Genomic DNA, 13,965 nt, shown 5'->3' with positions numbered 1-13,965 from the left:
GAAAATAATCTTTAAACATTAATAGAATATATGGAATTAAAAAAATATTAAATGCATTGAAAATGGAACTGCATGGTTTTCTATCGTGAAAATTTCAATTCGTAATAACCTTTTGTGAGACGAAAGAGGGGGACAGACAGTGTCAAGTGTAACCTTGGATGTGATATCTTACGCATATTGAAAGGGAACTTGAGCGCTGTTATTATCGGGTATGGTGTTACAGTCGTGGTCGTGGTGTGAACGCGCGTGGTTCTTTTCGTGGAGGTTCTGAAAACTGTCAAAGTAGACAGACGAAAGGATACAAGTGTTTTCTTATTGCAGAGTGTCGTTTTATTCTTTTTTGTTCAATGATTCTTTACAAGTTATGCATTAGTGGTACGTATATTTTATGAATTATTTATTATTTGCGTACGAATATGTATATTAATTGTGTTCGGTTATGTCTTAACCAAAACAAATTTTCTATCCACGATATTAATAAGTTTTTAAATAATTTAAAACTGAATTGATTGATAAGACAGTTTTTTATAGATCTTTAAATGTATGAAGAAAGATAATGATGAAAAAGATTTTGAAATGAGAGTTTTTTTTATATAAGATGTTGATACAATACTTTTTGCAAAATATCTTATTTTTTATTCTCAGTGAAATTTTTAAGAAATTTATAGATATATTATAATTATTTAAATAATTGAATACTGAGCTATTACGAAAAATAAGGCGGTATCGATAAACAAAACAATAACAATTAAAATCTCCAATTTTTGTATTATAAAAAAATGAAATTTAAGAATGGAATAAAAATAAATTTAAAAAGAAGTATGTTAAAAATTAAAATGGAAAAGGACTAAGACTAATTATGTCACATCTTTTTCTCTTTAATGATGAAGATTCGTTGTATTTGGTTGTCGACGTCAAAAGCGAAAGTGGATTGGATAGTCGCTGATATGACTTGTCTTTTCGAAGAAGACCACAATATAGTGCTGGATCTGATAAATTATAATAAATAATCAACGAAAAGCCAACAATCAGCCATCGAGAATAAAAACTGCATATGCACTCAGAATAAAAGATGATTGATATAGGTATGTTAATCTAATTATTAATAGTTATGACTATATACGAATAAAAATTTTTTAGTTAAATATTATTAATTTATCTATTATGGATATTAGAACGTAAATGGTTCAATTAATATTTAAATCGTTACGATAAATCTTTAATGAAAATTAATGATTTTGAGTTTATCAATTTTGCATTAATTTAAATATTTATTTTCATCGGGTTAAAATAAAGCTTATTTTCATTTTTTGGTATCTTCCAATATAATTACAAAAGTATTCTTACAATTGTAATAATATAATTTAAGGATTGATTAAGTTTGAGAATTAAATAGCGAAAGAAAACATTATTTAAAGATTCAATGTGGAATTTGAAGTGTATAAAAGATAGGATGGAGAATGAAAGATTCTTATAACGAATTGTTCTATAATTATTTTCTTACAAAATTATACAATATTTCCCTAAATAGAATAGTGCAAACTGTAATCTTATGAGTTTTTAAAATTTTAACGAAAACGAAAAATAAATTATTATTATAAATATCATAGAAGATAAATGATAGTAAAAATGAGAAATTAAGATTAATAAATAATTTGTTTTCAATAGTTCAAAACAAAACAATTGATTAATTTATAAAGGATTACAAAAAATTTCATTGATTTCCATTTTTGTCTTGAAATAACTTTATGTATAAAATGTTAGTTTATATTATAACGTTTAAGAGAAATGGAAAATACTTTAATCTGAAATGTAATAGTAAAAAATAATTCTAACCAAAGACTTGACGAAGTAAGTACGTCATTTACCAAGAAAAAGTGATAGCGTCGTCAGCTATTTATCATTTCTTCCTCCCTTCGCAAGTTATTATTTTATGCGCACATTTACTAAAGCTAATCAGAATGCTACACAATAGTTAGAAACTGAGCGGGACCAAGTCTATTAACCTATTGAACCATGAATTGTCGAAGAGATTTCATGGGCAGTTCATTTCAGATGAAAAGAAGAAGATTGTCAATTGCAGATTTATAAACGCATTCTTTTACAATCTTGTCAATTGACCATATTTGATGAGTTACATTCAACAAGTATGTACATCTTAATTTAACTACATTTTCATATTTTCGCAACTGGGTACGTATCTGTATGAACGCATTAGCAGCCGATGGCGTAACGTTTTTTTTTTTCAACAATCGTATCGTTAATAAACGATTTTTCTGGTACGTATATACAATCGCAAAACTTGAATAACAATTTAGAAAACATATATATCTATGTATACGTCCAATTTTCTAAATTAAGAAAATGCATATAAGTCCAATTTTCTAGATCTAGAAAATGTATATATGTTTAATTTTCTAGATTAGAAATTTTATTATTCAAGTTTTGCTATATATTGATACTTTTTTCACTCGCTATGCCTGCCGAATATTGTTTAAAACTGACTGTATTTGCTAATTTCAATGAAATTAGAATGTAACATAGAGAATTACATTTTGTATGCTAAAATTAAAAGAAAATAGAAGAATATACGGTATCGACTGCTCTATCATCATAAGATCATGAAATACAAAATAGTCGTCATTTTTTCTTGCTGATGGAAAATCTATTATTTCAATTAATATTTTTCGTGTAATTATCGATTCTTTATTTCAATGTGATCGTTTTCCATAGAAGTCACGAATGTACGTATTTCTCACGTAATACTTAGCAAAGAAACGTAAAAAATACCTAGAAGAAAATAACAGGTCCAAGTTCTCGGTAGCAAAACCTGTTTCCCTCGCAATTTACTTTGGCTATTAGCGATTGAATTCTTCTTCTTCCTTTTTTTTTTCTTTCATTTTGCATGGTCGCCACCTCTTCCTGCTTCCGCGAACATACGATTCGGATTAGTCTAAGCTCGTGATCAAGGTGAGGGTAATCGATGAGGGCGGAGTGTTTACGTCGATTTCCATTACGTAGAACGAGAGAAACGACGGCTTGACAAACACGAGTCACCTTTGACGCAACGCGAATATATGACAGTCAGCTGCATCATACGACCAGAGACCAGGATATTGTCGGCCGGTCTCGTCACGTGGCTGCTATGTCAATGATTTGAGACGTCAAGCAAACGCCTATTGCGTGATCGGTTCCTGATTTATGTTATGACAATACTAATAGTCACTTGATCTCAGTCATAGGTTCAATAGAGTTACAGCACAACTTCATTTAGTGGAATGAAATTTTAGTCGATGTTTGATATAAATGAGTTTCTAACGATCGAATAGGATTATTCAAAAGTGAGCTTCTACTATATGAATGAAAAATGATAGTGAAGAGAATTAGTGAGTTTTTATTACATGCATTATATTTTGTCGTATTATAGTACGTGTCCATTTATTGAAATGAAATTTGACTTGATGTTCAAGTAAACGTGTTTCTGACCATCGAATGCGATTATTTGAAGGCGAGCTTCCATTACATGAATGAAAGTCATAGGCAGTGAAAAGGATTAGTGGACCTTTATTATATTACAATAGAACTCCATTTATTGGAATGAAAGTCAATATCCAATTAAACGAACTTATTACTTCTACGTTCATTTCATTCACTTGTTTACATGTTTTTGCTATCGATTTAATTTTGAGTCCCAAGTTCAGTTGCGTACTCATTTTTATTAAGTCATTGTTTTGTACGTTTTCATTTATCATATAAGATCGAGTTTTCACAACTAATGATACGTTCTAATCCTTTTGTTATTGTTTCTTCCAAAAGTGAAGAGTCATAAAGATACAGGTAACCCTCTTATGGCACGGACGTCTGTATCGGACAATTTGATAGTCACGGGAACCTTGGTACAAATTAAGATTTTAAAGATTAATGAAATAACAATTTTATTCCTAATTTTGTTCAGAAATTTATTGAGAAAGATATATCGAACGACGATATCGTCATTATAATGAAATAAAATCAACACATTTTTGCATGGTACCAAAAATGGAAGCTAGTAAACAATTTTATAAATTTATTTAAATCTTTAATAGTATCATTAAATGTATAGTTTATAAAAGTAACTGTCTGAAATATATGTAAACATTGAAATATCGCGTTTGGAGCAACGCATTGTTAATTTATTTCATTGTTATTTTTCATTTTAATTATGAAGCGAAGGAATATGAAAAGAACATTCGATGATAAGTTTACTACTCTTGTGTAACTTTTTCTTGTCCTACGATTTTATTGAAACTCGTAACTAAATTGGATGGTCGATTATGTTCAATAAAAATGGCTTTTGGCAAAATTCTCATGTCGTAAATGTCATTCTTTGCATCATCGGAACGCGACTTCTCCGATGATGTCATTGGACGAGGTGAACAGTCGAACCGACTCGATAAACTAAAAATAGCAGTTTCTGTTTATGCTTTTTTAATTTTTTCTCTTTTTATTTTCGTATGCTAATTTCGAACAATCGCCAACGTTGCTGAAAAATTCCTTCGGTGGGAACGAGATACGATCGATCTTAGAGGCACAAATAGTGCGACATAGGAAATAAATCTTATCAGTTGCCCAAGTTCAAGTGAAAATCTGACATACTTTATCAGGAATGATGCATTGAATTATATAATAGGATAAAGTTCGTTGAAAACGAGATCGTCTTTGAAATCGATATTTTCGTCGGAAGTAAAAGTGTATTTCGCTATTCCGTTGGCTAACAATGAGAATTTACTAATGGTTTATTTAAAAATATTGCGAGTTCGTTATCGGACCGTAAAAAAACAAATGTGAGTTCCATTCTTTTAGCAGTCTTTAAGTCTATGGTTTAGTATTAATGTATTTGGTAATATACTACTATTTCCTTTACATTAATCATCGATGATATGAAATATTAATTATAATGAATTGGAAAGAATAATTTCATATTTATACAACTGTTTAATATTTTTTATAACGGTTGATTTGCTCTTTGAAATAATATAAAAATGTTATTAGTAAGAATTTAATGGTATATAATGTTTGATTATGAATTCATAATTTTAGTAGGTTCTTGATGCGAGCAAAATTTGGCGCGAGTTTTGAATTCTCTTTTCTCTTAAGCATCGTGCAATGAATAGCACGTGCGATATTATGACTAATTTTTATGAAATAATTCGAGAGAAATGCAAATTGACAATTTTAAGAACCGATCGAAAATAAAATATACCTTTCGTTTCTCCTATCCCGTTAAAAAGGATCATAAATCTAAAGCACTCATTTTTACGAAATTTATAGACAAGATATTAAAAATATGATAAACGATACTAAAAAATTACTATAACTTCATTAATATTCCAAACTTCTTTATCAAATATCAGAATGTTAGAAATTATAGTGAGTGTTACACATATTATCTAAATGTCATACACTCTCAGAAAATTAGAAACAAAAGAAATCGATCCTTTCTTACCCGAACCGTGCAAACACTCCTTAAACCGGAATGCCAATGTATCATAACCTCATTAACAACGTCCACGTTCTATTTGTGCACGTTGTGCACATTATTGTGAATCGCATAAAAATAGAAATCCGGCATTCGCCAGGGGAAGAAGAGCGAGGAAAATTCGTCGGGGACTATTTTCGGAAAAACCTTTGAATTATTTTCAAGAGTTTCGGTATATTTACCGTAGACACGAGCCAAATTTTACTTTTCACAATTTTTTTCTTTCCTTAAACCAAGTCTCCAATAAAATAAGAACACAAAACAGCCAACGGAAACGACCAACTGCGGAAGCCAATGACAGAAACGAACATAGGAAATGAAAACGAGAAAGGAAAAAAAGGAACGAGGAAGAGAGATGGAAAGAGTGAGAGTAGCGGGAACGCGATAATTCGAAGCAAACTCGTGACTAGTCATTGATCGACCGCGAGACGTCGAGCGCCGCGACGCCCTCTCTCCTTTTCCTAACCCCAGCGGCGCGGCCCGGCGCGGCGTCCCCACCTGTACTTGTTCACAATCGTGTCAGACATTTAAGCGTCACGTCGGAAACACGCCTCCCTCTTTCTCTCGCTCTCTCCTCTCTTCCCCCTTTGTTTCTCTCTCTCTCTCTCTCTCCTTCGCTCTTTTCATTCGTCGTTCATCGACTCGTCGTCGCGTCGTCGGCCGCGTCTCGCGGACCAGAAGAAGAAATTCGTCGACGAATCTCGAGTGCTCGTTTCGTGTTTCCTGTCGGTTTCGTCGTTCGAGTAGAGAGAAACGAGACTAGAGATAGAGATAGAACGAAAAGGAGAGAGACGGAGAAACTGGCGCACGCAGCACGCGAAACAGAGACACTTCTTTGCTACGTGAAACTCTATTCTTCTCTTTTTCTTTTCTTTGCAGAGGAAGAAACGTGCCGGTGGTCGACGCGCGAGTGTTTCCGTGCGAGCTTCGTGATTCGATTGACCCAGTGAATAATCACGAGGAACGGAAGAAAAGAAGAACCGAAAAGGGGGAAACGTTTCTCAAGTGGTTGTGCGTTTTGTTTCGTGGCAAAATGTGCTGTGGCCAGCTGCAATGCGCGGACGAAACGTTCGACACGAGTCTTGGTTGATCGTTCTTCGTGAAGATATCCCCGGTGCGCGGACAGGGAGTATCAGTATGTCCTAATGCTAATGTCGAGGATTCGTCGAATTTCGACGTCGGTTTGCTGGTGCTACCCCGTATCGCCGTGCTCATTGAATCGCTTTGTTTGAATGGGGTGGCGGTGAACGACCGTTTCTAGGTCGGTTGAGATCCACACGGGAGCTTAATTGACGCGCATCGAGGGATTCTAGGAGCGGGTCGTAGGCGAAATTGGGATATCGAACGCGGACCTTTTCGCGCGGTACGCGGGTTCGGGACAAAGCTTTTCTCACGGAGGCTTGCCGCGTCGCATGGAAAACGACGTTTTTCTTACTTCTGCGATCTTCGTCAGTCAGTGTCGATCGTTCCGCATCAAATCCGCAAACGTCTCGCGCGACCAAAATTAGGTCACTGGAAGACATATTACGACCATTAGCATCCAGCAGAATCTTCAACGGAATTGATAAAAAATTTAACAGAGAGTTGATAGGACGAAGTTAACTAGTAAAAACTCGCTGATATAGGAACGAGCGTTTCGCGAAAACTTGCGAATATAAAGTCGATATGTTTTGTTTCCAAACGCCGTTCACACGCGCGTCACGCGTGCTCGTGTCCTCCTTATCTTCCAACAAGACGAAGACCTCCTCGATGAGCATGATTCTTCCAGCGAACAAGACTTCGGGCTCCAAGTGTGACAGGCAAGACTCGGAAGCGACGAGTGAAGGTTCCGGCTCTTCTATCGGCTACATTGACCAGGAACCATCGGTCTCTGATACGAGCAGCACCGACAGCACGCTTCCGGATATCAAAGCGGATTACCTCGATCCTGAGACTTTGTCACCTGGACCTGATTCTCTGATTGTACCAACTTCTATTGTCATCGTGGAGAATGGAATAGACGAGCCAAATAACATACTTGCGGAGGATAACGAACAGAGTCACCATGCGACCCCTTCCTCTTCTCCTGAGAAGCAGTCGTACAGCAACAGACGGTCCAAGAAGTTGCTGCTTCGTCTACGTTCCGATTCTTCGACCAACAAAGAGGACAGCTTGGACACGGTTGATGATTCGATCGAGGCTGTGTCGGTGGCTTCGAATAAAGAAGAAGAACATAGAGACGAGGAGAAAGAATATAAGTCTGGAGAAACTTTGCTGACGAATTCTTCGTCGTCGGTGCTGATCGACTCTGTAGATACCGAAGAAGATATTCTAAGAAACTCTAGAGTAACTGCAGCTTCTGAGAACGATATATCGTCGTTGCAGAACGTGTTCAGCGAATCAGAGAAGGAGAACGTATCCAATCAGGAAACGGAAACCGAGACGGAAGAAGGATCCTCGTTACCTTTGAGTCCCGCTGGCCCGTCAACTGGAGGCTTATCTTCGTCGACAGTACCTTATTACAATTTTCTCTGTGTTAATGGTGGATCTATGCGCCAGGAGATGACCAGCACCAGCTCTCCTCAGTTGTCTTCGGATAGCAATCACAGATCCAGCGCTGAATCTACTGCAGTTGATGCCTGCAGTTCGTTTAACGTTGAGAAGAGCTCGAGGATAGATACGTTGAAGTCAGAGGGCTTGGAAAGCACGTTTTGCCTACCTGCAGCAAGATCTTGCCCTAATTTGGAGAGACAGAGCGCTGGGTGCTCGCCAACTAGCGGATCCTCTTCTTCTAGTCCTAGTCCAGGGCCTGTCGGGCCTAGATTTAAACCTATAGAGGAAGGAGACATTCAAGTGTGTTTTTTGAATTATACCAACCTCGTGAAGAAGATCTTGTCAAGTAAATATCTGAGGAGGTGGGAGACGCATCATCTTTATTTGAACGACACCTGTATCTCGTCGAAAACGGTGAGTCGGGTTTTTCGATATGTTGGATATAAACAATCGAAATTACTAGCATCTCTATTTACTACATTTTATATTTTATTCAAAAACTAATAGAGTTTTCACACTTAATAAAAGTATTTTTTTTTTTTACACAAAAGCTTTAACAAATTTTCCTTTTTATTTGGTATTTTACATTATAGGGCACGTATGGCGAATGAAGCAACAAATTTATTGTAAAATCAGATTTGTAGAAAATAAGAATAATGAGTTTGTATTGAATATCATCAGTACCCTCTGACACGATAATTATTAACTAATAATATTAGCAAATTCACAAGTTATAGGTTGTAGATTATAAATATGTAATAAAATAACTTGTAATTTGCTGATTTTGATATATGTATTTCGTTTGTGTTATTATAAAACTTGTTACTATATACATATAATGCAAGAGAATTTGTTAATACTAATAACTTGGAACTTGTGATTTCAAAACTTTCGCTATACATGTACAATAACGTTAGTGAAATTGTGTAAGTGGTCTCAGCTGTCCTGACACATATTTACCGGTAGTATATACGGTGAACTGGGATTGAATGGTTTAAAATTAATTATTTCATTATGGTAATCTTAATATTAATATTATAATAATAAAGGACACTACTATTAATAATCATATTAATACAATGTCAATATTAAATGTATTAACTATAGCAATCTCTCTCTTTCTCCCTTTCTTCTTCCTATTTTTGTATATTACGTGTATTCTATGTATACTTGCATCTTTAAATTTTCCAAAAAATGCATAATAATAACGATTAGCTTTGCCATTAAAATAAGTAAAAGATTATTTTATGAACGTATTATGAAAACTAGAGGGATTAGGCGATTCGGAAGTATTTCGAGTTAAATTTTAACTCCATTGTTCTACAATAGATGGTTTCTATTTTTGCCCTCTATGCAAAACATTTTCGTAGAAGGACGCTGCGAAACATTTTGAGCAGTTTACATAAAGTTATTTCACGAGTATTCTTCATTTTCCGTATCGTTATGTATCGTATCTTGTACATTGTACATAATTGACTTTTATAAGTTTCTTGTCATGTGCGTCATTAATGCCCAAAGGTAAAGTATTTATGAACCAAAGAAACGCGTTTTGCAGTCTATGAACTATGTGTAATGTTAAGTAGATTTAAAAGGAAAGGAGCAAAGAAAGAGAAGAATCATATATTAGGTTGTCCGAAAAGTTTCTTTCGTTTGATAAGGGAACAATAGAAGCACAACATTTTTTATTATTTTATTGAATTATGTATGATCCATTTTGATAGTAACAGAACAAAATAATAAAAGAAAAAATGTTGTGCATCTATTATTTCCTTATAAAACAAAAGGAACTTTTCGGATAACCTAATACGTGTCTCTCAGTAATTAAATGTCTTAACGTGACTTGACGTGGTTCCAAAGTTTTATTAAAAGCCATAATTTTCGTATGACGCGAGAGATGTTCGCAGATAAAATAGAGCGGCTATATTTCTTTCAGGATTAATTTGTGATTGTAACACGATATTTTTTAGTCTTTTCGGAGGATATTTCATGGATTTCCATAGAAACTTTATCAATAAAAAATAAGATGGGAATACATAAACGCATAATCACAAACGAGGGAAAAAGATAGAAAATATGAGGAATAATGATTCAAGCTTTAGTATATAGTATAATACATACAGCGGATGAATACATACATGACATCTATGTATGTTTTCCATTGGTGGATTTATTTTATCTATACTAGATCTATTTATTATTAGATCGCAGTTTTTCATGCATATATGTATAGGAAATTTAAAGCTGCAGAACTGCGCATATAATATAAAAATATACACATTAAATATCCGAATTATGGCATGGTTCTTGTAATATTTAACGAATGAAACAAATTTTTGCTTAGATTTTATTTCTTTAATTGCAACCATAACAATTTAGAGCACAAACATTCGCAGTCTACTTATAATTTCGCTGTTAGACTGTTATCGACAGACGAAAGGACTGCGAAACGTACAAATAAATAATCGTTTCTTTCATATTCTTCTGCATTCGTGGATTTACGTATATTTCTACGAATATCTGTTTCGTTTCGTGTCTGATACGAACTGCTTTTTGACTTTAATTGATCGTTTACAAGCTGCACGAACTACTATAACAATTGATATTATTAATAATATTCTATGAATAATTAATATAATATATGTATATTACTAACGAAATCAGAAGCTGAATTTTATAATTTTCGATACTTCCCTAAAAAGGTAAATTATCGATGCCATAATTTAAATTTAATTCACCGTAAATGACACTATTCGCTTGAATCGTGCGAGTTTATCGGCGAAGATTTCATCGTTAGCTGTCAGTGAATGGTAAATCGTTAGGAATTTAATTAATTTTGTTTTATGGCTATTACGTCATTAAGTTTCTTGCCGATATCGCATCTGCAATTACAAGTCGTACCATGCGTCTTAAACTTTCCAATAATGACTACTTATACATCAACTGGTTATTTATTTCCTGCTAACATAATATTATGATAAAAAGACAAATGCCTCACATGTGTTAACTATTAAAAACATCGCGTGACAATATAATATATCAATGATGCTAACTTTATTAATATGCTGTATATGTAACTTGCTGATAATTACAGGTTAATAATTCAAAACTAATACTTGGTCAATGTGCGCAGAATTGCTAGAATTGACGCAGATATTGTAATTGTGATAAATCATGCCGTTTTACGTTATTTTACGTTAGTCGAGGCTGCGAGTGTTTCGTCAGATTTTAAACTCAAACATCTAACTTACATACAGTTGTGCGAGGATTGGAAGCAAAAGATAAAGAACTGGAATTAGTATGCAAACATTTTTTAGCTTCTGAGAAATGTAGGATTGCGGATGGAACATTAAGAGTTTGCGTTTTAATGCAATTTAATTATTTCAGCAGATTTTTATCTTTTTATGAATATAAAGTTTTCCAGAATTATTATTGGAAAAGATGTTCATCTATAACTACTTTACATAGATATAAAAAGCTATTTACTGTTATATGTAGTCGTATATTTATTCAGAGTTAAGCTTGTTATAATACACACTGTCATATGAACTTGCGATACTCGTAAGAAAAATTGACTATCATTTCATCATTCTCATCTGAACCGTATCTACAGAGTTGCTAAAGTAAACAAATATATTAATCAATTTAAATTTCCTCTTACATTCGCATTTTTTTAACAGCAAAATCTGTCTACCAGCCCTTCGTTCGAAACTTTTTCCTTTTTTTGTTCTGTTTCTTCTCTCCCCAATATAAAAGAATAAAGCAATTCTTGTTCCCTGTTTGAAACGATTGCCGTTTGCTACATCGGTATCTCGCCTGAATTCGTCCAATGTTAGTATAGATAACAATCTTTTGTCGGGAAACGAGAAATGTATAACCAGATTGGAACTCGTCGTTGCTTGTATCAGGTGATCAGAAAAAGAAAAGGTAAAAAAAAAAGAAGAAAAAGAAGGAAAAAGAAAAGAGAAAAATGAATCGAGCTGGCTTTTTCGCGGTGCAAGCGTAATCTGAAGCGGTCGCGAGACGCATTCAGGGTCGGCTTTGACGCAAGTGATGCACACGCACACGCACACGTGCACGCACGTGCACCTCCCTTTTGTCTCTTTTCCGTGTACACGTTTACGTGACAAGCGTGCATACGTTTGCGTGAATGTATCGAGAACTGCACGCGACGCAACGTTTGCAATTTTACGTATTTTGAACAAGTATCTGCGTTTTATGCGGGAAAATTAGGGTACGAAGAGTCAGCTAGTCCCAGGGAATAGTCATTTTTCGATGCTTTCTATTTTATCGCGTTTCATCTATGGTGATCAATTTCTCTCTTATGTTCATGCACTTATGGAAAATTTGAAGATGCAAAAATCCATAGAACGTATATAGTATTCAAATATATATATATATATATGATATTCAAGGTATAATACTCGTTGTAAAATTTAACGAGCAAAACAAATTTCTCCTTAGATTTCATTTTTTTAGGTATTATTTATCGATATTCCATTTGCCCTCTGGGATCTTGAGAGGCTTTGGTTTTTACATCCTTATATCTACTTTTCTCTACTCACTAAGTAGTATAAATCATTTTTTTTGTACTTCTGTTCATACAGATAGCAATTTACATAAATTTCCGGAGTTTAGTAATATCATTTTTATTAGGTCGACATTCTTAGGTTGATATTCTTTTTATTAACTATTTGAGACTTGATGCAAGTGTTTACATTAACAAATACATACATGTATGTATACATGAACTGATTTGCTTACTTGTTTATATCTTTTTAAAACTGCAATCTTTCCTTCCTTCTTTAAAAATTGGGAACACTATGTAGAATAACTTTTGATATATTATAATTAGTTAATTTTTTTATTAAATAATTTCCAATTTCTAAAAGCTTAGAATTTCTGTAGAACTATCTCTTTGTGTTTATATGCCAAGTTTTCAACGATCAAATTTTATGTTAATTTTTAGATTGTGAACTATGGTATATTACTTTTTCTACTATCTGACGTTACAATTAATTTACTATTTAATTTTGTTTCTTTATTATGAAATCTTTTTGATACTATGTTATCAATAACGAATTTTATTAGTTCCTAAGTAATTCAGGTAATTTCTGTAACATATGAACTATTACTTTTCGAAAATGAGTATAAGAGAAGTGACGAACCAAGTTTGGTATCGACAATTTTAATTAACTTTGTATAACTTTCAATTATTGCGATACGTAAAAGTTTCAAATCTTAAAGTCTATAATATTTCAGTCTTGTAAATTGAAAGTTTCTATATTTTAAAAGCTCGTATAAATAGGTATATCTTTGTATTTATATCCGAGACAACAGTTTGGCCAAACAGTTATCCGATTTTTAAACTTTTTAATATTGAGATATTATTTCTTTTTTCGTTACAGTATAAAATTTACGAAAGTAAGATTTAAATGCTAATACAAGAAACATAGAGGCATTTAAAGTTTGTAATCTGACTTTGTAATAATACAGCCATTTAAATTCAAGTACGAAATAATTATAGTTCTCATTTAGATATGCAGTCTTTAATATTGAAATGTATCCAAATTACCCGCATTACAACCGTTTAACTAACTATCATTCTAATCATTCTATCAACATATCTGCGTTGATCTGTAAAATTTAAATTTTAAAATAATATCGTCGATTTAAATTATTAAAAATTATGTTAATATGGTTAATAGATTGCAGACATTTATGAACTCAGGAGAAAATTAAGCTTTCTAAAATGTATAGTAAAGCGTTCAGTATCATATTTACGTATTAAAACAAATCCTTATATATGTATTCGGATTCTATTTTCTTAGTTCAGATATTCACGCAATTATGAATAAAGATAATATTTAGAATATTATAAACGCTTAAAACTATAAAAGAATAAGACTAAGTGGGTA

The 13,965-nt window shown here is 33.2% G+C and overlaps 1 protein-coding gene across 2 annotated transcripts in view; it reads left to right on the top strand.

Moving 5' to 3' along the window:
* Positions 1 to 141: 141 nt before the first annotated feature.
* LOC117163407 (C-Maf-inducing protein) overlaps positions 142 to 13,965 on the top strand; it is a 26,670-nt gene continuing 12,846 nt past the window's right edge. The window contains exons 1-3 of one of the 2 annotated variants that reach the window (XM_076621582.1): positions 142 to 375; positions 891 to 1,085; positions 6,398 to 8,464. In XM_076621582.1, the coding sequence (XP_076477697.1) occupies positions 7,184 to 8,464 (1,281 nt within the window). In that variant the 5' untranslated portion in view covers positions 142 to 375; positions 891 to 1,085; positions 6,398 to 7,183. Of the gene's footprint in view, positions 376 to 890; positions 1,086 to 2,503; positions 3,387 to 6,397; positions 8,465 to 13,965 lie in introns of those variants that run through there. The other variant, XM_076621583.1, reaches the window with a different exon arrangement.

Source organism: Bombus vancouverensis, chromosome 9 (assembly GCF_051014615.1).
Source record: "Bombus vancouverensis nearcticus chromosome 9, iyBomVanc1_principal, whole genome shotgun sequence".
In the NCBI taxonomy this organism is placed as follows: Eukaryota; Metazoa; Arthropoda; class Insecta; order Hymenoptera; family Apidae; genus Bombus; species Bombus vancouverensis.
This window is presented reverse-complemented; position numbering and strand designations above follow the sequence as displayed.